This window comes from Hermetia illucens, chromosome 5 (genome assembly GCF_905115235.1).
Source record: "Hermetia illucens chromosome 5, iHerIll2.2.curated.20191125, whole genome shotgun sequence".
NCBI classification, from domain to species: domain Eukaryota; kingdom Metazoa; phylum Arthropoda; class Insecta; order Diptera; family Stratiomyidae; genus Hermetia; species Hermetia illucens.
The window spans coordinates 8,070,896-8,095,711 of record NC_051853.1 but is presented as its reverse complement, the minus strand read 5'-3'; the positions used below and the strand labels follow the sequence as shown (position 1 = coordinate 8,095,711).

At 45.1% G+C, this 24,816-nt stretch overlaps 1 protein-coding gene across 1 annotated transcript in view; it reads left to right on the top strand.

Annotated features, from left to right (window-relative positions):
* Window positions 1-24,816, top strand: part of LOC119658362 (tumor necrosis factor receptor superfamily member wengen) — a 60,052-nt gene that overhangs the window by 27,429 nt on the left and 7,807 nt on the right. Inside the window, exon 3 of the mRNA XM_038065722.1 lies at window positions 14,706-14,889. Coding sequence (XP_037921650.1) covers window positions 14,706-14,889 — 184 coding nt within the window. The remainder of the gene's footprint in view (window positions 1-14,705; window positions 14,890-24,816) is intronic.

Genomic DNA, 24,816 nt, shown 5'->3' with positions numbered 1-24,816 from the left:
AAGTAAGAGAGAATGAGGGACTAAACAATACAAGCTTAGCTGCCAATTCAATGAAGCCATTCAAAAATAATTGCTACTTCATAACTGATACCTATCCGATAAAAATAAATCAGGAGGTGTCATCGAGGACCATACAAGAGAGACAACGGCCGAATGCAATGATGCGAAGTTATTATAAAAATACATGTAAAGTAGTAGTCTTGAATGAAGTGCTCTAACACACTTCAAGGCCCTGATCCAATATGGAGTGTTGTGCCAACGATTATTATTATTATAAAGTAGTAAAACCTCAGATTAGAAAAAAAATAAAGAAAATAATAGATAAATTTAAGAACTCACAAATAAAAAATGACAGCGCGGTAGTTGAGGGAGTAGAACCAGCCTCTCAATCTCGCTGGGTCCTGGATTCGTAACCCAGTCGCCATTTGTGTCATTGTTCGTCTTCTGTTTGTTTCGCTGCTGTGAGCTTATCACCTGCACAGTGTTAAGTGTGATGATTATGAAAGTGAAGCACAATCTGACTGTATGGATGCTTCCCACACTCCAGTAAGAAGTGAACAAAAAACACTACTACCGTCAGTCAACTTTTTCGTTCTCTTTTTGAAAACTTGGGTGTTTAACTCAAAAAAGAGGAGTCCGTGGACGACAAAAGAGGAAGTAAGTTGCTTCCCTACTGGTCCGGTCCGTCACTAATTGGGTGCGAACTCAGAACTCCCAGCATCCTCAACAAAAAACTACTACCATGCTAATGCCAATCGGATAGAACAAAAACCCCCGTATGGAAAAATTCCATCTCTCCAGATGAAATTAACAACTTTCCAAATCAAATTAACAGTTTTTCACGCCTAGTTCATGCCTTTTCAAATAAAATTAACGTTTTTTCCGAATCAAATTTACATTTAAACCTTTAATTTTCTACATTCATTGTCAATGATTTTCTTAGATTCTTGAAAGTTCATGAATTTGGTGTAGAAATCCGTTAATTTGATTTGGAAAATTGTTAATTTCATCTGGAATGTTACTAAGAAGGCATGTAGAATAGGCATATATGTATTTTATATATAGGAGCCCAGGGGGACGATGTTGAGAAACTAGCTTTTATTTATTTATTTATTTTATTTAATGAAGACAATACACAGAAAGCAAATTCCTTATTACATATTGTACTCAGAGGGAGGAGCAAATGAATGGCTTATTTTACGCTTAAAGCTACAGAGGGAAATAGAGTCAAAGGATCCAAGCTGTAGGACATGTAGGACCGGCAAGGCCTCGGTATCGGAGAGTGGAAGTAAATCTCGAGCTCCGCGAAGGGTACATCTAGAATGTCCGCACTACGTGTGTTATGAAACGAAGCGATACGGAAAGTAATATTCGAGTTGGCGGAGCAGTTCATCAGACAATTGCAGGGTTTGAAAAGAGTACACATATCAAGGAAGATACGGCGTTGCTGTAGGGAGGGGAGATTGAGGGTGCAGAGTCGTGGCGGATAATCAACCCGTGGAAGGTTCTTTTTGTAAAAGAGGGTCCGGGTGAATTTGCGTTATACAACTTCAAGAGCGCGACAGTCACGAATGCGACTACACAGCAATATTCAAGGATGTTTCTGACAACGGAATTGAAGAGTGTTATGGAGGGCTGAATTGAGGTAAAGTCGGACGAGGAACGTAGGATAAAACCAGACATTTTGGAAGCTCTATTGATGATGTCAACGAAGTGGGAATTGAAACGAAGTTTTTCGTCGAATATTACACCCAGGTCTTTGAAGGAGCCCAGTAGTGAAAGGGGTTGCACACTGAGAGAATAGCAAAAGGATGTTGGGGAGGTTTTAAAGGAATAGCGCATCCAGTGGCATTTGTTGACATTCAGTGTTAGCTTTTTGACCGAACACCAACGGACTAAATTATCAAGATTGGACTGTAAGAGAGCACAGTCAAACGGAGACGAAAGAGAGGCAAACAATTTAAGGTCGTCTGCGTAAAGCAAATACGGGCTGGTGAGGATAGAGGCGAGGTCATTGATAAAAAACATGAAGAGTAAGGGGCCAAGTATAGAACCTTGGGAAACACCAGAGGAAGAAAAGAAGGAACCAGATGAGTAACCATGAAAAGAAACTTTGCAGGAACGGCATGAGAGATAGGAGGAAGGCCAGGAGATGATTGAGGGAGGGAAGTCTAGTAATGAAAGTTTTGAGAGGAGAATGTTATGGCCAACGGTATCAAACGCTTTTCAGAAATCGGTATAAATAGCATGTACCTCCTGTCGTGAATTCAAGTATTTAGCAACAAAGTTGGTAAAGACCAGGAGATTTGAAGCCGTTGATATATATTTCACGAAACCATGCTGTTCTTTGACAATTAGGTGATCGAAGTGCGCAGTCAACCAGTCGTTGACATATCTTTCCAGGATTTTGGAGCAAGAGGCGGGAAGAGAAATGGGGCGATATTTCACAGCAAGGGAAGGATCTCCGCTCTTGAGGATATGGATGATAAGGGGCTCTTTCCAGAGACGGGGAAAATAGCATTCATCTAGACTTTTGTTGTAGATTATACTCAGGGACGAAGAGATTAGGAGGCCCGTCGGGACCAGGTCCAACATTGGGGTCAAAATTACCAATGAGGAACTCAACCAAGGAAGGCGTAAGGAGAGGAATGGCAAGAGATTCGGAGCAGTCTGCAGTTATAAGACGTGTAGAGGGTGGAGGGCTCGAGGGAGAAAACACTGAAGAGAAATAGGTGCAGGGAAGGTCGCAGGATTGTTGTGGGGAGTTGGCATTGGAGTCAGTGAAGCTGATAGAAGAAGGGAGAGATTGAGTTGGATTACGAGAATTTCGAGCGTGAGACTAAAAGGGTTTTAAGTTACCGGGGGCTAGGGCGGCTTCGACGCTCAATAAGTAACTTTTACGCACTTTTTAGCGAATGTTAATAAGAATTTCCGTTATGAACCAAGCTAGGTACGAACATTGGCAGAGAGGGGAAGAAGGGACATAACAGGAGAGGAGATCAGACAGGATATTGTAAAAGATGTTTAGAGCTTGATCACACGATGAGTTGCTTAATATATATACCCAGTTGAAAGACCGCCATGCTATTAACATGCCATGCTGGTCCCAAGCCCAGGTAAAGGAGGAGGGTTTGAGGCAACGTACTCTGTACTATCCTCAGTAAAACAAAAATAAAATGCTGAGATCAGGGAAAGAGATAAATAGAGTATAGTTGGAGTTATTCCACTATGCTAAATCCTACCTGATCTCTCTTGGTGACAGGCCCCGCGACAGGTCGACCAAGAAAATGCATACAATGTCGGAGAAATGCTAGGGCGTCCACCTCAGTCGACGCGGCAGGACAGGCTCCGGTCCTGTCGAGAAATGGGCAAAGGTTCTTGACGCATGGACGGCGTCAGGACGTAAGCAAGTTAGTCCGCACACAACGAACAAAACAAATACGTGTTGGTACCCTAACTGGAAAGACGGACGAACTCGCAAGAGCCCTTTGGAAAAGGTGCCTTGACATCTGCGCTCTGCGAGAAACCCGATGGTCTGGTGCCAAAAGCTGCGACATTGAACGCGAACGCGGTAAAAATGGCTACAAACTTCTCTATTTTGGTAACCCACACACTCAATATGGTGTTGGCATTGCCATCTCAGAGGGTTTCCGTGATGCCATTAAAGAAGTCGAACGATTTGATGATCGGGTGATGAAGCTCACCATTATATCAGCTGATCGCACTATTCACTTCTTCACCGCGTATGCACCATAGACAGGTCGACCTGATGCCGAGAAAGATGCCTTCTGGCAACTTCTCGATGAAAAGACTTGTCACGTGCCCGCTGACGATTACATAATCATTGCCGGCGACCTTAATGGTCATGTGGGTGAAAGGGCAGACGGTAACAGGTGCCATGGGGGAAGGGGGTTCGGAACGCGCAATGAAGGTGGCGAGCGTATAATCGATTTTGCGGACACCCATGACCTTGTACTTATGAATACATGGTTCATCAAACGATTGTCTCATCTTCCCACATTTTATAGTGGGAACAATAAAACACAAATCGACTATATTCTCATAAGACGCCAACATTTTACCACTGTCACTGATTGCAAAGTCGTTCCCTATGAAACCATCGCATCTCAACATCGGCCGTTGATTGCCGTCCTGCGAATTAAGCCACCGATAAAACGGCGTGAGGAACGCACTGGCCCGCCGCGCATTAAATGGTGGCGATTTAGTGAGAAGAAAGAAGAAACGGTCTCACTCATACGATTGCCAACCATTACGAATGTGGAAGAATCATGGAACCAAATGAAAGACACGATCCACAAAGCGGCCTCTGCAACCCTCGGGGTCACCAAGCCGGGTAAGTGGTACATTAACCGAGATACTTGGCTTTCGAATGATGATGTTGAAATGAAGGTCCGTGAAAAGAAACGCCTCTAACACAAATTTCTCGACGATAAAACGCCTGCTAATTGGCAAATCTATAAGAATGCCAACCGGGAAGCAAAGAAAGCGGTCGCTGTCACCCGAGCGAACCACTTCAAAAATCTTTACGATAAACTGGACACTCGGGATGGCGAGAGAGATCTGTATCGACTTGCTAAAAGCCGTGATGAACGCGCACAGGATATCGAACACTTCTGTTGTGTTAATGACAAGAACGGTACTTTGCTCACCAACCGTCGAGCCGCAACGGATAGATGGCGAGAATACTTCGAGCAGATTTCAACTGAAGAATTTGCTCATCCTCCACTTCCATAATCATTGCCGACATTTGGAGCAGTTCCACCAGTCAGCGCAACTGAAGTCGAGGAGGCAATAAAACAAATGAAATCGGGGAAAGCAACAGGACCTGACGACATCGCATCTGAGCTCTGGAAAGCGAAGAGCTGGGACCCAATACTGTGGCTCAGTGAATTCTTTAACCGGGTTATTCAGAAAGGAAGAACACCATCTGACTGGCAAGAAAGTACCACTATTCCAATATGGAAAAAGAAAGGTAGCCCAGCAGAATGTTCAAATTACCGTCCGATCCGGTTACTTTCCCATACCATGAAGATTTTTCAACGCATTCTTGACAACCGTATTCGCGAAATCGTTGAAATAACCGTGAATCAAGCCGGATTTGTCAAGAACTGCGGAACTACTGACGCAATACACGTTGCGCGGTTACTCATGGAGAAACACCGTGAGAAGCATCGCCCTCTTTACATTGTCTTTCTGGATCTAGAGAAAGCGTTTGACCGTGTACCACACGAACTCATCTGGTATGCTTTACGACAACACTTCGTGCCAGAAGAACTCGTGCGCTGGGTTCAATTGCTCTACCACGATCCGAAAAGTAAAGTTCGAAGTATGGCGGGTGTATCAAAACCGCCTCGTGTCTCTGTCGGAGTTCATCAAGGAAGTGCCCTCTCACCACTCCTCTTTGTCCTTGTTATGGACACCGTCACACGGGCTATCCAACGTCCAGCGCCCTACACACTGCTTTATGCAGATGATGTTTTCCTAGCATCTGATAGCAAAAATGGTCTCGAGCAATTTGTTCAAAAATGGGATGATCGCCTCGTGCAAAACGGTCTCAGATTGAATTTAAACAATACTGAACTTTTGACGACCGATCTCCATAAAACAGGGACAATCACTGTCAGCGGCAGTGATCTGCCCAGAACTGAGCGATTTAAATACCTCCGGTCAACGCTATCAGCCAATGGAGAGCTGCGTTATGAAATTGCTTCACGCATTAACGCAACCTGGATGAAATGGCGTTCCACAACTGGTGTTCTTTGTGATCGACGTATCAACGAACGTCTCAAATCTAAAATTTACCGCAATGTCGTCCGTCCAGTCGCTCTCTATGGTTCTGAGTGTTGGCTGACTATAAAAGACAATGAACGGCGTCTTGCGGTGATGGAGACGAAGATGCTACGTTGGACTAGTGGCGTCACACGTTTAGATCATGGTAGATGGTAAATGACCAAAAGGCAGAGCTAAACAACGGTGGCTTGATACGCTAGATGGGGATTTGAAAGCCTCAAGATTGCACCTAGATCAGGCATTCGATAGAGCCAAATGGCGAAGCCGATCACGACGAGCCGACCCCGCTCGTGAACGGGACAAAGGCTGAAGAAAAAGAAGAAGTGAAAGGGATCCCCTGTTAATGTGTCCGGCAACATCCAGTTCTGTGCCACCGTCGACAGAAACCACGCTTCCTAGATATACAAATTTATCTAGAAAACATTCGATGCTCTGCCCATTAATGCAGATAAGGAGAGTGTGCGTTGACTGAGAATAGTGGAGAACACGGCGAGAGACACGTCGAAAAATTCCAACAAACACTGAACAGCACCATGAGCTGAAGTACTGCAACTATGCCATTCGAGTTTTTGTCCGGGACGAAAGTAACGCTGAATAATAACTTGGAATTGACAAAGTTAATTCAAGAAGAAATGGTCACCACGTCCACTGAAAATTCGTAACTACAAAAGGATGCCAAAAAGACATTGATAAAGGTCCAAAAGGAACGAGTCAGAAGAACATTTCCCAGGGAAAATAAACCAGGAGGTGACATCAAGGACCATGTGGTCGAATATGGTGATGCGCAGGTATTGTAAAAATTCATGTGAATACCATCATGCTTAGAGAAATATACCAATTCACCAACAATAAATATTAAAGTACTTTAGCAAATATAAAGCCTGAAAACTGAACACCGCCCTAGCGTTAATATATGCACCGCTCTCATCAGATGCACCACAATCCCTGGAGAGAAAGCACCTGACCGCAGGTGAGAGGTGGTGCCCTCCTGGCAGGCCAGTCGTTCCCCAGATGGGTCATGGTCAAAACATTAACAACACTTAATAGAGGCTATCTCCATTCGTACCCTACATAGTACCCAACCAATTTTGATTTTCCCGCTGTTAAAGAATTTGCTTCCGTATTGTTCGGCAACTTCTCCCACAGCGAGTTTTGGACCTTGAGAATTCTTCTGAGACAGGCAAGATCTTGGATTTCTAGAGGGCACGTATACTCAACGTTAGAAGCCTTTTCTCCAGGTCGCCTTGACCGCCTCGCAGAACATATTCTTGTTTGTTTTCGGACTTAATGTAACGAGGACTTCGCCATCATGTAGAAAACACCTTTGTTCTACTGTGTTAGGACTTGATCTTATAGCGCTGAGAACTGGCGCGAATTCTTTTGGTGCTCGATCATACGTATCCGCCCTGGATTTAGACAAACAGTTTCCTTACGGTGCCACGTGTTGTTTCATTTTGTCCTTCTTTATTTTTTTAGCCCTGGAGATCATATGAATGAAGTCTCCTTCAGTCGTATCTCCCTTCATGCGGTTTTTTTTAGTTTTCCCCGCGTATTCTGGTGCTGAAGAAAATACGGCCGTACAGCAGTATAAATCCTCAGATTAGAAAAAAGTAAAGAAAATAATAGATCGGCGCGATCGTTGAGGGAGTAGAACGTCAGCCCCCCAACCTCGATACTCTGAGTTCGTATCGCAGTCACCGTGGGGGTCTGTGTTCATCTTATGTTTGTTTCGCTGCTGTGAGCTTATCACTTGCACGGCATTAAGTGTGATGATTATGAAACTGAAGCACAATCTCACTGTGTGGATGCCCCCTACACACCACTAAGAAGTGAACAAAAAACACTACTACCGTCAGTCAATTTTTTCGTTCTTTTTTTGAAAACTTGGGGAGTCCGTGGACTACAAAAGAAAAAGTAAATAGCTTCCCAAGTGGTCCGGTCCGTCACCAAGTGGGTGCAGAGTCAGGACTCCCAGCATCCTCAACAAAAAGTATTTTCTTCGGCCTGCTTTAGGTCTGGACTAATGACGGATTTCACGGATTTCGTACCCATTATGTGTTTGCGATTATATTTAAGTGGAGCAATTGCCATCTGTCGTTACTTTCGGTCACGCTGCTCCCAAGGTGGAGGTGAGGCAGCGTCTGATGAGTTGCCCCTGCCCTGGACGAAACCGTCAGTCAACTTTTTCGTTCTTTTTTGAAAAGTTGGGTGTTTAACTCAAAAAAGAGGAGTCCGTGGACTACAAAAGGGGAAGTAAGTTGCTTCCCAAGTGGTCCGGTCCGTCACTAAGTGGGCGCGGGTTCAGGACTCCCAGCATCCTCAACAAAAAACTACTACCATGCTAATGCCAATCAGGAAGAACGAAAATGCCGATATGTAGCATTTCCATTTCTCCAGATGAAATTAACAATTTTCCAAATCAAATTAACAGTTTTTCACGCCTAGTTCATGCCTTTTCAAATAAAATTAACATTTTTTCCGAATCAAATTTACATTTGAACCTTTGATTTCCTACATTCATTGTCAATGATTTTCTCTAGTTCATGAACTTGGTGTAGAAATTCGTTAATTTGATTTGGAAAATTGTTAATTTCATCTGGAATGTTACTAAGAAGGCATATAGAATAGGCATATATGTATTTTATATATAGGAGCCCAGGAAGAAGGTGGTGAGAAACTAACTTTTCTTTAATTATTTTATTTAATGAAGACAATACACAGAAAGCAAATTCCTTATTACATATTGTACTCAGAGGGAGGAGCAAGTGAATGACTTATTTTACGCTTAAATCTAGAGAGGGAAATAGAGTCAAAGGACCCAACCTGTTGGGCATTGTAGGACCGGCAAAGCCTCGGTATCGGAGAGTGGAAGTAAATCTCGAGCTCCGCGAAGGGGTACATCAAAAATGTCCGTACTACGTGTGTTATGAGACGATGCGATACGAAAAGTAATATCCGAGTTGGCGGAGCATTTCATCAGACAATTGCAGAGTTTGAAAAGTGTACACATATCAAGAAAGATACGGCGTTGCTGTAGGGAGGGGAGATTGAGGGTGCGGAGTCGTGGCGGATAATCAACCTGTAGAAGGTTCTTTTTGTAAAAGAGGGTCCGGGTGAATTTGCGTTGTACAACTTCAAAAGCGCGACAGTCACGAATGCGGAAGGGGGACCAGACAACACAGCAATATTCAAGGATGTTTCTGACAAGAGAATCGAAGAGTGTTAAGGAGGGTTGAATTGAGGTAAAGTCGGAGGAAGAACGTAGGATAAAACCAGACATTTTGGAAGCTCTATTGATGATGTCAACGAAGTGGGAATTGAAACGAAGTTTTTCGTCGAATATTACACCCAGGTCTTTGAAGGAGGTCAGTAGTGAAAGGGGTTGTCCACTGAGAGAATAGGAAAAGGATGTTGGGGAGGTTTTAAGGGAATAGCGCATCCAGTGGCATTTGTTGACATTCAGTGTTAGCTTGTTGACCAAACACCAATGGACTAAATTATCAAGATTGGACTATAAGAGAGCACAGTCCAACGAAGACGAAACAGAGGCAAACAATTTAAGGTCGGCTGAGTAAAGCAAATACGGGCAGGTGAGGATAGAGGCGAGGTCATTGATAAAAAACAGGAAGAGTAGGGGACCAAGTATAGAGCCTTGGGGAACCTAAGAGGAAGGAGAAAAGGAACCAGATGAGTAACCATGAAAAGAAACTTTGCAGGAACGGCAGGAGAGATAGGAGGAAAGCCAGGAGATGATTGAGGGAGGGAAGTCTAGTAATGAAAGTTTAGAGAGGAGAATGTTTTGGTTAACGGTATCAAACGCTTTTGAGAAATCGGTATAAATAGCATGTACCTCCTGTCGTGAATTCAAGCATTTAGCAGCAAAGTTGGTAAAGACCAGGAGATTTGAAGCAGTTGATCTATGTTTCACGTAACCATGCTGCTCTTTGACAATGAGGTGACCGAAATACGCGGTCAACCAGTCGTTGACATATCTTTCCAGGATTTTGGAGCAAGAGGCGAGAAGAGAAATGGGGCGATATTTCACAGCAAGGGGAGGATCTCCGCTCTTGAGGATAGGGATGATAAGGGTTTCTTTCTAGAGACGGGGAAAATAGCATTCATCTAGACTTTTGTTGTAGATTATACTCAGCGAGGAAGAGATTAGGAGGCCCGTCGGGACCAGGCCCAACATTGGGGTCAAGATTACCAATGAGAAACTTAACCAAGGAAGCCGTAAGGAGAGGAATGGCTAGAGATTCGGAAGAGTCTGCAGTTATGAGACGTGTAGAGATAGAGGGCTCGAGGGAGAAAACACAGAAGAGAAGTAGGTGCAGAGAAGGTAGCAGGATTGTTGTCGGGAGTTGGCAGTGGAGTCAGCGAAGCTGATAGAAGAAGGGGGAGATTGAGTTGGATTACTAGAATTTCGAGCGTGAGACTAAAAGGGCTTTAAGTTACCGCGAGCTAGGGCGGCTTTGACGCTCAATAAGTACCTTTTACGCACATTTTAGCGAATGTTAATAAGTATTTCCGTTATGAACCAAACTAGGTACGAACGTTGGCAGAGAGGGGAAGAAGGGACATAAGAGGAGAGGAAATGAGACAGGATATTGTAAAAGAAGTTTAGAGCTTGATCTCACGATGAGTTGCTTAATATATATACCCAGTTGAAAGACCGCCATGCTATTAACATAGTATGCTGGTCCCAAGCCCAGATAAAGGGGGAGGGTTTGAGGCAACGTACTCTGAACTATCCTCAGTAAAACAAAAATAAAATGCTGAGATCAGGGAAAGAGATAAATAGAGTATAGTTGGAGTTATTCTACTATGCTAAATCCTACCTGATCTCTCTTGGTGACAGGCCCCGCGACAGGTCGACCAAGAAAATGCATAGAATGTCGTTACAAACATGATCATCGGATTGAGTCACAATCCTCGGAGAAATGCTAGGGCGTCCACCTCAGTCAACGCGGCAGGACGGGCCCCGGTCCTGTCGAGAAATGGGGAAAGTGTTCTTGACGCATGGACGGCGTCAGGACGTAAGCAAGTTAGTCCGCACACAACGAACAAAACAAATACGTGTCTGTACGCTAAATGTTGGTACCCTAACTGGAAAGATCGAGGAACTCGCAAGAGCCCTTCGGAAAAGGCGCATTGATATCTGCGCTCTGCAAGAAACCCGATGGTCTGGTGCCAAAAGCTGCGATATTGAACGCGAACCCGGTAAAAATGGCTACAAACTTCTCTATTTTGGTAACCAACACACTCAATATGGTGTTGGCATTGCCATCTCAGAGGGTTTCCGTGATGCCATTAAAGAAGTCGAACGATTTGATGATCGGCTGATGAAGCTCACCATTATATCAGCTGATCGCACTATTCACTTCTTCACCGTGTATGCACCACAGACAGGTCGACCTGATGCCGAAAAAGATGCCTTCTGGCAACTTCTCGATGAAAAGACTTGTCACATGCCTGCTGACGATTACATAATCATTGCCGGCGACCTTAATGGTCATGTGGGTGAAAAGGCAGACGGTAACAGGTGCCATGGGGGAAAGGGGTTCGTAGCGCGCAATGAGGGTGGCAAGCGTATACTCGATTTTGCGGACACCCATGACCTTGTACTTATGAATACATGGTTCATCAAACGATTGTCTTATCTTCCCACATTTTATAGTGGGAACAATAAAATGCAAATCGACTATATTCTCATAAGCCGCCAACATTTTACCACTGTCACTGATTGCAAAGTCGTTCCCTATGAGACCATCGCACCTCAACATCGGCCGTTGATTGCCGTCCTGCGAATTAAGCCACCGATAAAACGGCGTGAGGAACGCGCTGGCCCGCCGCGCATTAAATGGTAGCGATTTGGTGAGAAGAACGAAGAAACGGTCTCACTCATACGATTACCAACCCACAGTTAGATACTAGACAGCTACCTCACTCCCCCTTGCCCCTCAAGAGGGGAAATCAGTGCGAGTACACACGATTTCAAATTGTTTTGCCCTTGAGCATGAGTGAGATGTACCGAAAACCCGATCAGCTGTGTTTGACATACTGCCCGGACTTGCCAATGTATTGGTGAGATTGGCAAGTTTTTGCTTATGTATAAGTGAATACGTAAAACAACGTTTTGCTATATGGGTGAGCACGCCGTAGTACCAGAAAGTAGAAGCTCACCGATCTCTCTCTTACCAATACGATTTGACGAAGATTATGCCTTTTCCTTGTTTAGCGTCTCTGATGTGTGCAGATAAGCTTCTGCAAGCACATTTGCAAGTGGGATCATTTTTGTAAGGGTGCTGCCTATAGTAGATCTACTGTGTACCAACCATTACGAATGTGGAGGAATCATGAAACCAAATGAAAGACACGATCCACAAAGCGGCCTCTGCAACTCTCGGGGTCACCAAGCTGGGTAAGCGGTACATCAACCGAAATACTTGGCTTTGGAATGATGATGTTGAAATGAAGGTCCGTGAAAAGAAACGCCTCTACCACCAATTTCTCGACGATAAAACGCCTGCTAATTGGCAAATTTATAAGAATGCCAACCGGGAAGCAAAGAAAGCGGTCGCTGTCACCCGAGCGAACCATTTCAAAAATCTTTACGATAAACTGGACACTCGGGATGGCGAGAGAGATCTGTATCGACTTGCTAAAAGCCGTGATGAACGCACACAGGATATCGAACACTTCTGTTGTGTTAATGACAAGAACGGTACTTTGCTTACCAACCGTCGAGCCGCGACGGATAGATGGCGAGAATACTTCGAGCAGATTTCAACTAAAGAATTTGCTCATCCTCCACTTCCACAATCATTGCCGACATTTGGAGCAGTTCCACCAGTCAGCGCAACTGAAGTCGAGGAGGCAATGAAACAAATGAAATCTGGGAAAGCCACGGGACCTGACGACATCGCATCTGAACTCTGGAAAGCGAAGAGCTGGGACCCAACACTGTGGCTCAGTGAATTCTTTAACCGGGTTATTCAGGAAGGTAGACCACCATCTGACTGGCAAGAAAGTACCACTGTTCCAATATGGAAAAAGAAAGGTAGCCCAGCAGAATGTTCAAATTATCGTCCGATCCGGTTACTTTTCCATACCATGAAGATTTTTGAACGCATTCTTGACAACCGTATTCGCGAAATCGTTGAAATAACCGTGAATCAAGCCGGATTTGTCAAGAACTGCGGAACTACTGACGCAATACACGCTGCGCGGTTACTCATGGAGAAACGCCGTGAGAAGCATCGCCCTCTTTACATTGCCTTTCTGGATCTAGAGAAAGCGTTTGACCGTGTACCACATGAACTCATCTGGTATGCTTTACGACAAAACTTCGTGCCAGAAGAACTCGTGCGCTGGGTTCGATTGCTCTACCACAATCCGAAAAGTAAAGTTCGAAGTATGGCGGGTGTATCAAAAGCGCTTCGTGTCTCCGTTGGTGTTCATCAAGGAAGTGCCCTCTCATCACTCCTTTTTGTCCTTGTTATGGACACCGTCACACGGGATATCCAACGTCCAGCGCCCTACACACTGCTTTATGCAGATGATGTTTTCCTAGCATCTGATAGCAAAAATGATCTCGAGCAAGTTGTCCAAAAATGGAATGATCGCCTCATGCAACACGGTCTCAGATTGAATTTAAACGAAACTGAATTTTTGACGACCGATCCCCATGAAACAGGCCCAATCACTGTAAGCGGCAGTGATCTGCCCAGAACTGAGTGATTTAAATACCTCGGGTCAACGCTATCAGCCAATGGAGAACTGCGTTATGAAATTGCTTCACGCATTAACGCAACCTGGATGAAGTGGCGTTTCACAACTGGTGTCCTTTGTAATCGACGTATCAACGAACGTCTCAAATCTAAAATTTACCGCAATGTCGTCCGTCCAGTCGCTCTCTATGGTTCGGAGTGTTGGCCGACCATAAAAGACAATGAACGGCGTCTTGCAGTAATGGAGACGAAGATGCTACGTTGGACTAGTGGCGTCACACGTTTAGATCACATCCGAAATGAGGATATCCGCGATCGTTATGGGGTTGCACCGATCGTGGAAAAGTTGCGAGAGAGGCGTCTTCGATGGTATGGTCACGCAATTCGTGCGAACGAGAATTCACTTGCCAAGATTGGTCTGAACATCGAAGTCGATGGTAAACGACCAAAAGGCAGACCTAAGCAACGGTGGCTTGATACGCTGGATGGAGATTTGAAAGCCTCGAGATTGCATCCAGATCAGGCATTCGATAGAGCCAAATGGCGAAACCGATCACGACGAGCCGACCCCGCTTGTGAACGGGACAAAGGCTGAAGAAAAAGAAGAAGGATACCGCGTAGAATGCAATAGTTGGGGCCGAAGGGGCAGAAGCAGCTATTATGTGAACAGTTAATAAACTGAAGAACCCCGCGAAGCAATACCAGAACGGTTGTCCCGCGGGGAGAGTGTGGAGAAAAGGTTTTAATCGGTAAAAGTCCAGTATGTGCGTTCTCGATTCTAGATACGTATCCATGATGGATTTCCCCCAGCCAAAAAAAAAAGGCAGACAGATAGACAAAAAACCTTAAAAACGGGATGGAGTTGAATTTATACGCCTCTGAGATGAAAATTATGAGGCCTCCCATTGTATCCCTTTCTTTGCTCAAACTTTCTTTCTTCCAGGCCCTCAAGCAAACAAAGGGCCCAGGGGGAATCCCCCTTTCCGTCCCTCTCTCGTCGGGCCTGTCAAATTGTTAGTAAAGTTAAACTAGTTGAGCCAAATTAAGCTAGATATGAATGACTATGTCTTGTAAGACCAAAAATCTTAAACCCAATGATGATATGTAAGAAATTTTCAATTATATTTCTAAAGATTTTTCTCTCTTATTGTCTTTTCTCAATAGCGACGAAAGGAACGAAACGAATCACTTGTGGCTGGAAATCACCAACAAGAGGTTCCACTAGATTGGCAGGCTGTATCCCTAATAGCTGTAGCCGTGGCATGTCTTATGTTCTTCCTGGCAGCCGCCTACGTATTAATACAACACATGAGAGAGTGGCGACAGATTGAACGTAGATTAGATCGAGGTAAGTGCAATGACAGTCACTTTGGGATAGCCATAAAAAATCATTTGAAATTCAACACCTTTGCCATGAATAATTCAGTTTGTGGCCCACAGATGCAATGCGGAGTTAATAGGTATAGTGTAGAGCGATTTTAAGATGGTTTGGTGGGAAATGGATAGTAGACTCCAAAGGGCTGAATTCCTTCACGGATCGATTAGGGGGTATGCGGCTATAAAAGTCACTTTGGTTCCAAATCGATGATAGACCGACACTAATGGGACCAATCAAGTTGCAGTGCTACTTTCGATTTATAGCATATTTTGAAAGAATCGGACCCAAGTGAAAGGTTCATTGTTCCGCACCCACGCTTGGAGCGATGGAGCATTTCTCCGCGGTGAAGTCATCATGCCAAATAATTCTAGTGTCCATTATCCCATAAAAGGGTCTTCATCAAATTGTTTTGAATGCTTCGATAATAAAGTTAATATTATCCCCGAAAGTTCCATTCGGAAAAGTCCACTTCCGCCGTTCACAATGGCACAATTTAAACATATTATCTACTCTCCAGGCGTAATGAAATTAAAACACATCCATCTTTCCGCGAGCCAAAATAGTAATGCTTTGTCTACCTGAATTCGAGTCTATTTGGAACCAAAAATAGTTGTCCAAATTCAGAGCTAGACCGTAGATATGTGCCTCTGCTCAGCCGTCTCACATGTGCCACAGGCACCCGGCCTGAATTTTTCCTCTGAATATTGGAACCGGAAAACGAATACATAAATTTTAATGGTGCATAGAGGACGTGGAAAAGTGGCAGCCGCTCTTCTAAAAATACTCATCATCATAATTTTCAAATTTAAAATAACACTTTTCAGACTAACCGGGTTTGGAATGGCCACGGGGTTTTTAGAGCAGCCGAGGAGAGGGGCGGGCAGGAATAGAAAAAAATACGAAGATATTCATACTTCCAGATGGTGCCCGATGCGTATCTAAAATGTGTCCAAAAACATTACATGGACAGGAAGAGCGCACGTCCTTTATTGGCACCGAATCAAATTGCTACACGAAAGGAATGCAGCAAGATTCCATAGCGTTCAAATTGGCGATAACTAATGACGAGCTAGAATTGGCACTGCTTCTATTGGGCAAGGCTAAATGGCCGCTGTTTGAATGATTTTCGAAGACCGCCGCAGCTGCGGAATTCTGAGGACCGAGAACATATGCGTTGGCTAAATTAGACGCTAAAAATATGAATATAGCGATTAGTTGGGAATCTATGTCTCGTTTATGAATTCGCAATTGAATTGGTTATCAACACTTGGAAAACAGATTTTATGACCGCACATCTGCTACCCAAAATATTATCAAATAATTCTGGAGCTTTAGTCCACAGTTATTATGACGAGAAAGGAAGACAATTAGATGAAGAAGTAAGCAACTGCCATCTACAAGCATGAGCTGCGCTCTCAGATTGAAACGAAATCTCCTGGTTCCTTCACCAAGGTTCGGACTTAAGCAATGTTGTCTATGCGTTCACGCACCCTTCAAAATGACAAGTTTTGTTTGTAGCACTCCCAGTTTGTCTTACGTGGATCGCAATCTTCATTCCCGTGGATTATCCAGTTTATCTGGGGTCTGAGAGCGGTGGTTCATCAGATACGCCTCATCCTTGCACATTATGCTTCCTTGTAATGGGGGATGCTTTAGTGCCCTGGTTCTGTATTATCAAATCGTGTTTAATTTCTAAGGAAGGCTCATCAGGAAATGTGCGATGCGGTCGGTGACGTTCCTCCAGAGAAACGTCAGCAAAGGCATCAAAAAGGGGCTGATGGAACTGGAGGAAGTAATGGACCGCATCTCATTTTACAGGCGAACGTGAAGAGCAACGGAAGATGCTTGGAAAACAGAAACATCCGCACTTCCCGCTAAGAATACCGCTAGCGCCAAACGGACCCCAAATAGCCCCTGCAAAGCGAACTGGAGAAAGAGCGGAAAAAGAGAACGACGTGCCTGAAGGAGACTTTATCCAAGTAGTTCCCAAGGTCAAAAAAATAGAAGACGAAGAAGGATAAAAGGAAACAACTAGCCATACAGCGAGACACCCATCTATCCAAAGACAAGGAGGCCAGAAACCAAATGCCAGCAACAGAAAGGACAAAGAAGCGAAGAAGGGCTAGACGGTCGACGGAAGGCAAGACATTTACGAAAGTCATTAGAGAAATCCGCTACAGGATGAAACCCGAAGACAAAGGAACAGAAGTGTCTGTCATACGGAAAACGAAGAGTAGCGGAGTTTTCGTCGAACTAGGCCCGAAAACGGCTAGGAAGAGTACGTTCTGGGAAGCGATCAAGGGGTTATTGGGGGAGAAGGCTCTCGTTTCTAGTCTAGAGCCTACGTGGTCTCTAGAAAAGATCTAAGTGAAGGAGACCATAAAGCATGAATGTCCAGAGGTAACCAATACCTGGATAGAAATCACCTCTGTGAATGCTTGAGGCCAAAAACTCGCTAGTGTGGAAGTCCCCGAGCAATATGCGAGGAAACTACTTACCAATGGGAAAATCAAAATTGGATGGGTAGTATGCAGGGTACGACTGCGGATAATCCCTATCAAGTGCTACAAGTGTCTGGACTATGGACATACGTCAGCAACTTGCAAGCGACCCGGCAGGAGGACAACATGCCGGAGATGCGGTCAAGTAGGTTACCCAGCGAAGACCTGCAATGAAAGCGAAAGTTGCGTTCTCTGCAGGAATCGAAACGCGTCTGGTGAGAACGTAACACACCTTGACGGTGTCCAGTCTTTAGGGCAAAACTAGAAAACTAGGGCACGAATAACATGATCCAAATTCTACAAGTGAACCTGTATCGGAGCGAAACCGCTCACCAGCTGCCAACGCAGTCCGCTGCGGAGGTAAAGACTGATCTAGTGCTAGTCAGCGAGCAATACCGGGACAGGGAACCGACTTCATGGCATCTCGACTTATCGGGTACTGCCATGCCATCTGAGTTCAGGACGACGTTTGACTTCGTGTTCTCGTCCAAGGCCGAAGGAATGGGTTTGTCTGGATTTGGTGTTAAGGGATACCGTTTTTAATGTTTACGTGACGCCGAATGAGATGATGCCGGACTTTCAGCGCCGGCTTGGTGCTCTGGAGGACGCCGTTTCGAGCACGGAAGGGTGTATCCTGATAGGCGGTGATTTAAATGCTAAGGCCTTTAAATAGGGTATGCCTCAGCCAGATTTCAAAGGGAAATGGATTCTGGAAATGGCGGCCAGAACCGGGCTCGTAGTTTTAAACACTGGATCTACGCCAACGTTTCGGTGTCCAAGCTGCGAAGGAAGCATCTCTGACATCACTTTTGCATCGGAATCTCTGACACCATCGGTGGACGGGTGGCGAATTCTGGAAGACTTCTCGTCAAGTGATCACCAATACATCGCGTTCAAAGTGGTTGACGCTACTTCCCGCGTGCGCCAACCTGGCGCTACCACTGTGTGTGGAATGTCGCGAGGGTGAACATCGGGGATTTCGTCGTAACTCTTAAAACAAGCAGAGTCGCGCTGGAGGGCACTTCGGGAGCTGGTAGCATTGCAGTTGACACTGTCGTAAACTCAGCGACGAACCTAATAATGACAGCGTGTGAGGCTTCCATGCCCCGGAGAGGCCCCAGCCGTGATAAGCATTCTATCTGCTGGTGGACGGCAGGGTCACCTTTGCCCTTACTTATCAGCAGAAATCTTGCTCTCAAGCATGCGTTGAACGCGTTTGACTTGTATTTACATACGGGTTTGAACACTTCGCTGGGAATACCATCTGGTTCAGGTGCTTTTTAAGGTTTTGTTGGAAACAATGTATGTATAAAGAAAACCATCGTGTACCCGAATATTATTACATGAAAGATCATCAGAACCTTCCTGAACCTGAAGCGCCGAACTTCCCTTGTCTGACTTGTTTGTCCTCCATGAACAGGACCGCCTCCGTTAGTTCCTTTGCAGTGAACAGTGAGCAATTCTCAATACTCACTCCTTCACCGACAGTGTCAGCCCAGATCGGGTGGATAGGAAAAAGGGCCTTCACGATTTCTTTCATCTTCACTGTTCCCATATAACAACGTAACCGATACTCACCGAGTTTTTTGGTAACCAGCTTATATCCGAGACCCCATGTCCCTTTTTTAACATTGTTGATAAGCTTCTGCCAGCAGCGTGATTTCGTGGCGGGGTTTCTTTTTCTCACTCTTATATTCTGCGGAACGAAGCGTCAGTTTGTCTTAACCTCTTGCACGATGAACAATCCGCCGAAGTCTAAGATTAAATTTTAGGCGTCCATGGGTACAGAGGTAATTTCCCGGGACACTGCTTCCTTTTGGGAGCCGATGCATTATAAGCTGCAGTGATAAGAACCCTCGGTCTTGTCGCTGATTTACCCCTCTTGAGACAGCTTCGACAAATTTTGCAAAGTCGATTTTCCCAATGTTCCACTCGGTAGATGTTTGTCAAGTGTCAAAACATTGGGAGGGGCCGTTTATCACTTCGAAGGAAATGTACTGATGATCACCTGGCGTAAAATCAAAATTCCAGTAACTTCCATTATTGGACTGCTGACACTAAGAACTGCTTAGAAAAAATTACGTCAGGGATAGTGCCCTCGCAACCCGCTACTGGTAATTAAAACAATAAGTCTCGCTCTGGCGGTCAACTCCAAAATCTGTGTGCCTCGAGAATCTAATTGAGGCATGCCCCATTCGAGGCTATGGCGTTAAAATCTGCTCCGACCAGAATTTTTCCTTCCGTGTTTCTAATCTCGTCCATGCCTGAGATACCAACTGTCAATCAAATCAACGGCGCGTTGTGTATTTCTACACACCATTCCCAGATCTCAACCAACAGCAGCACAGCCACGTCATCTGCATAAGCTTGAACGTGTATTGGCAGATTTTGCAGTTCGCATAGTAGTGAGTTGATCAGCATACTCCACACTTCGTCGCTTCTGTTGTTAAGTAGCGACCAACACCCACTTCAGCACACAATAATCTCTGCGTTAGCATAGCGTTGATCCACTTTATTAGAGTTTCGTCAACACCATGCTCTCTGGCGGTCTCACAGAGCTTTTAGAAGGGCGCACAGTCAAAAACCCCTTCAATGTCAATGAACACTCCCATCGTGTACTCACCCTTCAGAGTTGCATCCTCTATCTTTGAAACCAACGAATGAAGAGCAGACTTACAGGACTTTCCACGTGCAAGCTTAGCGCCTTTTCGCGAATATGACGCTCGACCAGTCTAGTCTCTTCAGACATTTCAGCGAAAATGATGTTAGGCTGATTTGCCTGACGCCTTCTTTCGCAGTGCCTTCCGTTGCCGTCGGCTAGTAGCTCTCCCAGGTTCAAGGAGTCCAGACTGCATGGATCTGTTTTCACATACCGGCGTTAGACCAGTTGCGTCCACATTACCAGATTCCCTTCCTTCCGTTTTTCCGGGTACAGGCGGAGGACAAGGTTCTGTCAAGCAAGCATATAGTCCCTTCTCTTTTGCGGCTAAAGTTTCCTGCTGCAGAGCCTTCCTCCCCTATATTTTAGAATAGTTAGCCAACAGTTTCAACGACAGGCTGGCCGTAGTCAGAATTCCAGTTCCTCTCATTAAGAAAGTAGCTGTACTATCCTTTTTGCTGACCGCGCCATAGACACCCGGTATAGGTTTTCCACTGAAGTGGAGAGCTTGTCTTCCACAGATTTCTCCGTGGGGGAATATGAATTAGGTGAGGCCTCCAAAATCCGTACCTCGGCCACGACCTGATTTCTCACAGTCACGGATGAATTCGAAGTCTGTGACTTCTTACCATTTGGAGAGTTACAATCCTTTGTTTCCATCTTCACGTGTTTTTGGACACCCTTAGTGTAGTAGTAAACTACCACAAGCTCTCTCGCCACGACAAGGTGGTGTCCGAGGGACAGGGGCTCTGACGTAGTGAACGGTATCTTTGATTTTAATCCGACACGGATAGAGTTCCTTAACCCTTCTGTTTCTTCTGTAATATGATAGGCGAATGACGATAGTAGCCATGGTGTATTCACCTCCTGTATGTGACGTCTTTTGTTTTGTATTGTACTCAGCACGGTAGTTGACCAATGGAAAGGTTTCGTTGTGGTTTTCTGCACCAGACCCGAGTTTACAAGGGACTCATCTGAAGTGGCTCTTACCACGAAACCTCACTGGCGGTTATCGGGTGATATGAGAACCAGAATAGCCCTCCGGGAGCATATTTTCCGAAACAATCCCGGGGGTATGCTCTCGGCTCAGTTATTTAGAGTTGACCCCTTGTGGTAGTTTCATGTTGGTTGTGGTTATGCCCATATCGCGGGTAGAGTTCCTTGTGGGCTCAAGCGTGGATTTGCGCTGTATAACTCGGGGGGCCGTACTCCTCGATTGCGGTAGAGCTCTCTAGATAGGGACAACTCCGATAGGCAGAAGTCGTAGTCGTGATATCAATATCTGTTTCTACCCCTCTTAGTCCTCAGCCTTTACGACACTTTGAGAGTATTCTTAAACCCCAACTCACTGGGGTTGGATTGGAAAATTATAGGCAGGGGATTGTCGGAGGAAATTGGGAAACTTCTATTGTTCAGAACGGCTGATTAGTAATTATATACTGAACAACAAATTCCGTTCATTGCGCCATGCCAAATTCACACAATAAAAAACGTGCTATTATGCCATTGCCTCCGTTCTTCTAGAGGTTCGATTTCTTTTTAAATTTATTCGTTATGTTGTAATAATAGCGTGATTATGCGGTGTTAGAACAACTCAGTCGTCACTATTAGTGGTAGCAGAGACCACTCGGAACAGCAATACAACGTGGCCATTAGCATTCCATAAACCATTCACAATACAAACCACGTAGCGCCAGTTTTGGCAGAACTGGTGGGAGGTCATACCTGTGCCAATGAGTAACCACCGTTGCTAACTAGATTGACCACCACCTGACGCAAAATGAAACTTTTTCATTCATCGTTCATTGATAAATCGAACTCTGAATGAATTTTTTTCCAGCACCTTCCATCGGGGTCAATGTGGCTCATTATTATTTGTTGTGCGTTTTCGATTATCGATGAAAAAGTATCTCTGCTGTGATATTGCAGAAATAAAAAAAAAATGCTGAAAAGCTGGGAAGTATGGTTTGCCTAATCCAAAAGCAACCCGAACACGTAACGCTCCTTTTTCGTAGTTTTGTATACACATTCCTAGTCTTACGTAAATCTGCGCGACTCCATGTTGTTTTATGCGGCATGAAGCGCATTTCACATCGAATTTAATTGCACCGATTTGCTGGTGTTTGCAAAGACTTAACATAAACATTCCAGCCAATTTGTTGCAATTAATGTCAACTATGACGTTGGTGAATATCCGCTCGCGCTTTCTAAATTAAGCTCGGAAGTTCGTAGTAGATCCATTCAGTTTTCCACTGGCTAATGCACTTCAAACTACAATTGCGATTCTGGAGCCGAAAATATCTTTCCTTGAATACAGTGAGCGCAATTTCTATATACGCAGCCACATTTTTTCTCTTTTTCTTAGAAAATGCATAGAATGTGAAGATTGCGTGAAACAATTGAAGGGATTATAAGTTCCTTCCCTCCGGTCAAAGGGTAGTATAGGTCCCAGGGCGAAACATGGATTGGTACCCACGATGGAGCATAAAACCTGGGGAACGCCTGCTGAACCAACACCAACAGCTCTACTACCAAACCCTATCTCCACCTCCACGTGGTGACCGCTGGAAGCTCTTTCTTGACGAAAAGCTGCAGACGGAAAAGAATGAAGACGAGTCTCCCGCTCCTAAAAACGGGACAAATTGTACCAACTGGTCCTCCAGGTTGGGTGTAGGGTAGGGCTGACAACCCTACACGGGAAACCGATGTTACGAAGCCACGAAAGGAGACAGATAATACAACAACGGAATAACGATTTGCGCATTTTCTCATGGAACGTGCGCTCCCTGTACAGAGATGAAGCTGATAAGCAGCTAGCCGATACCCTGTCCCAATATAGGGCTGATATAACAGCGTTACAGGAAATGCGATGGACAGGGACCGGTTTCGTGGAGAGGAGCCGCTACACCATATATTATAGTGGTCATCCAGTAAACCATGTGCTCGGAGTAGGTTTCTTAGTCAGCCAAAAAATGAAACCTGCTGTTATCGGCTTTGAAAACATAAGCAAATGGCTATGTACTCTGCGCTTGCGAGGCAAGTTTAGAAATATAAGCCTCATTAAGGTTCACGCCCCTACAGAGGAGACTGCAGAGTCGGAGAAAGATACCTTCTACGAGGCAGTAGAACGAACCCTCGAAGCCTGTCCCAGATATCATATCAAAATCATACTTGGGGATTTTAACAGCCAAGTAGGGAAGGAGCCCATATTCAGGCCATACGTTGGCTACCATAGGTTACACGAAAATACAAATGATAACGGACTGCGGATTATTCACTGGTTTGTCCGGAAAGCGGTCCACAAAAATACGTGGGCCTCTCCAGACGGGACCACTTTCAACCAAATTGACCACATGTTGATCGAACGCTGCCACATCTCAACCTTGATGAACGTCAGAACATATAGGGGGGGGGGGCCAATATAGACTCGGATCGTTGGCATGGTGCTCCGAGCTCGAATAACAATACCACCTAGAATCCCCTCTGACAACCAGGTGAGAATTAATACTGAAGCCATCCACTACACAGCCCTCCGCGACACCTATAAGAGGGAAATGGATGTCCCAATAACCGCAGTCAACAGAGGACCTGGAGAAGAAGCATCAACAAATGATCTTCACAATCACCTGAAGAACGTTATCATGGATACGACCACAAGCATACTTGGCCCCAGCCGTAAAAGGAGTCGGAACGTCTGTTTTCACGATGAATGTAAGCTAGCAACGGAACAGAAGAATGCCGCATACCGAGTAATGTTGCATTCTCAAAGAACGCGGGCACGCGCAGAGACTTATCACGAACTCCGTCGAGCGGAAAAACGAAGCCTGGGAGAACCAACAAGTCTGTGAACCAGAAAAGTACAGGGAGCAACCGCACCAGGTGCGCAAGTTTTACCAACAAGTCAGCAGAATGAAGCCTTATACACCTCGATGCTCATCCTGCCGAGACAAAGAGGGAAATCTGATTTCCGACAGCATGGGCATATTCGAGCGATGGGTTGAGTACTTTGATGAGCTACTGAACAACCAGAACATCGGCGAGTTGGAGGTCCCGCCAACTGAAGACGACGGACAAATACTGCCACCACCAAGTATAGAAGAAACAGTCCGTGCAATTCATCGGCTAAAAAATCATAAGTCGCCAGGAGCCGATGGAATTACAGCCGAATTGGTTAAATATGGAGGCGACCAGTTACACCAAGTGGTTCATCAACTTGTCCTTAAGGTATGGGACAGCGAATCAATGCCTGACGAGGCATTATCTGTCTCATACATAAAAAGGGAGATATCACACAGTGCAGCAATTATAGAGGTATCACGTTGCTGCGTACCATCTATAAGATATTCTCCACTATCTTGCTAAACCGGATAGCCCCATACGCCCAGAATATCATTCATCATCAACGGCGCAACAACCGGTATCCGGTCTAGGCCTGTCGTAATAGGGAACTCCAGACATCCCGGTTTTGCGCCGAGGTCCACCGATTCGATATCGTTAAAAGCTGTCTGGCGTCCTGACCTACGGCATCGCTACATCTTAGGTAGGGTCTGCCTCGTCTTCTTTTTCTACCATAGATATTGCCCTTATAGACTTTCCAGGTGGGATCATCCTCATCCATACGGATTAAGTGACCCGCCCACCGTAACCTATTGAGTCGGATTTTATCCACAACTGGACGGTCATGGTATCGCCCATAGCTTTCGTCATTGTGTAGGCTAGGGAATCGTCCATCCTCAT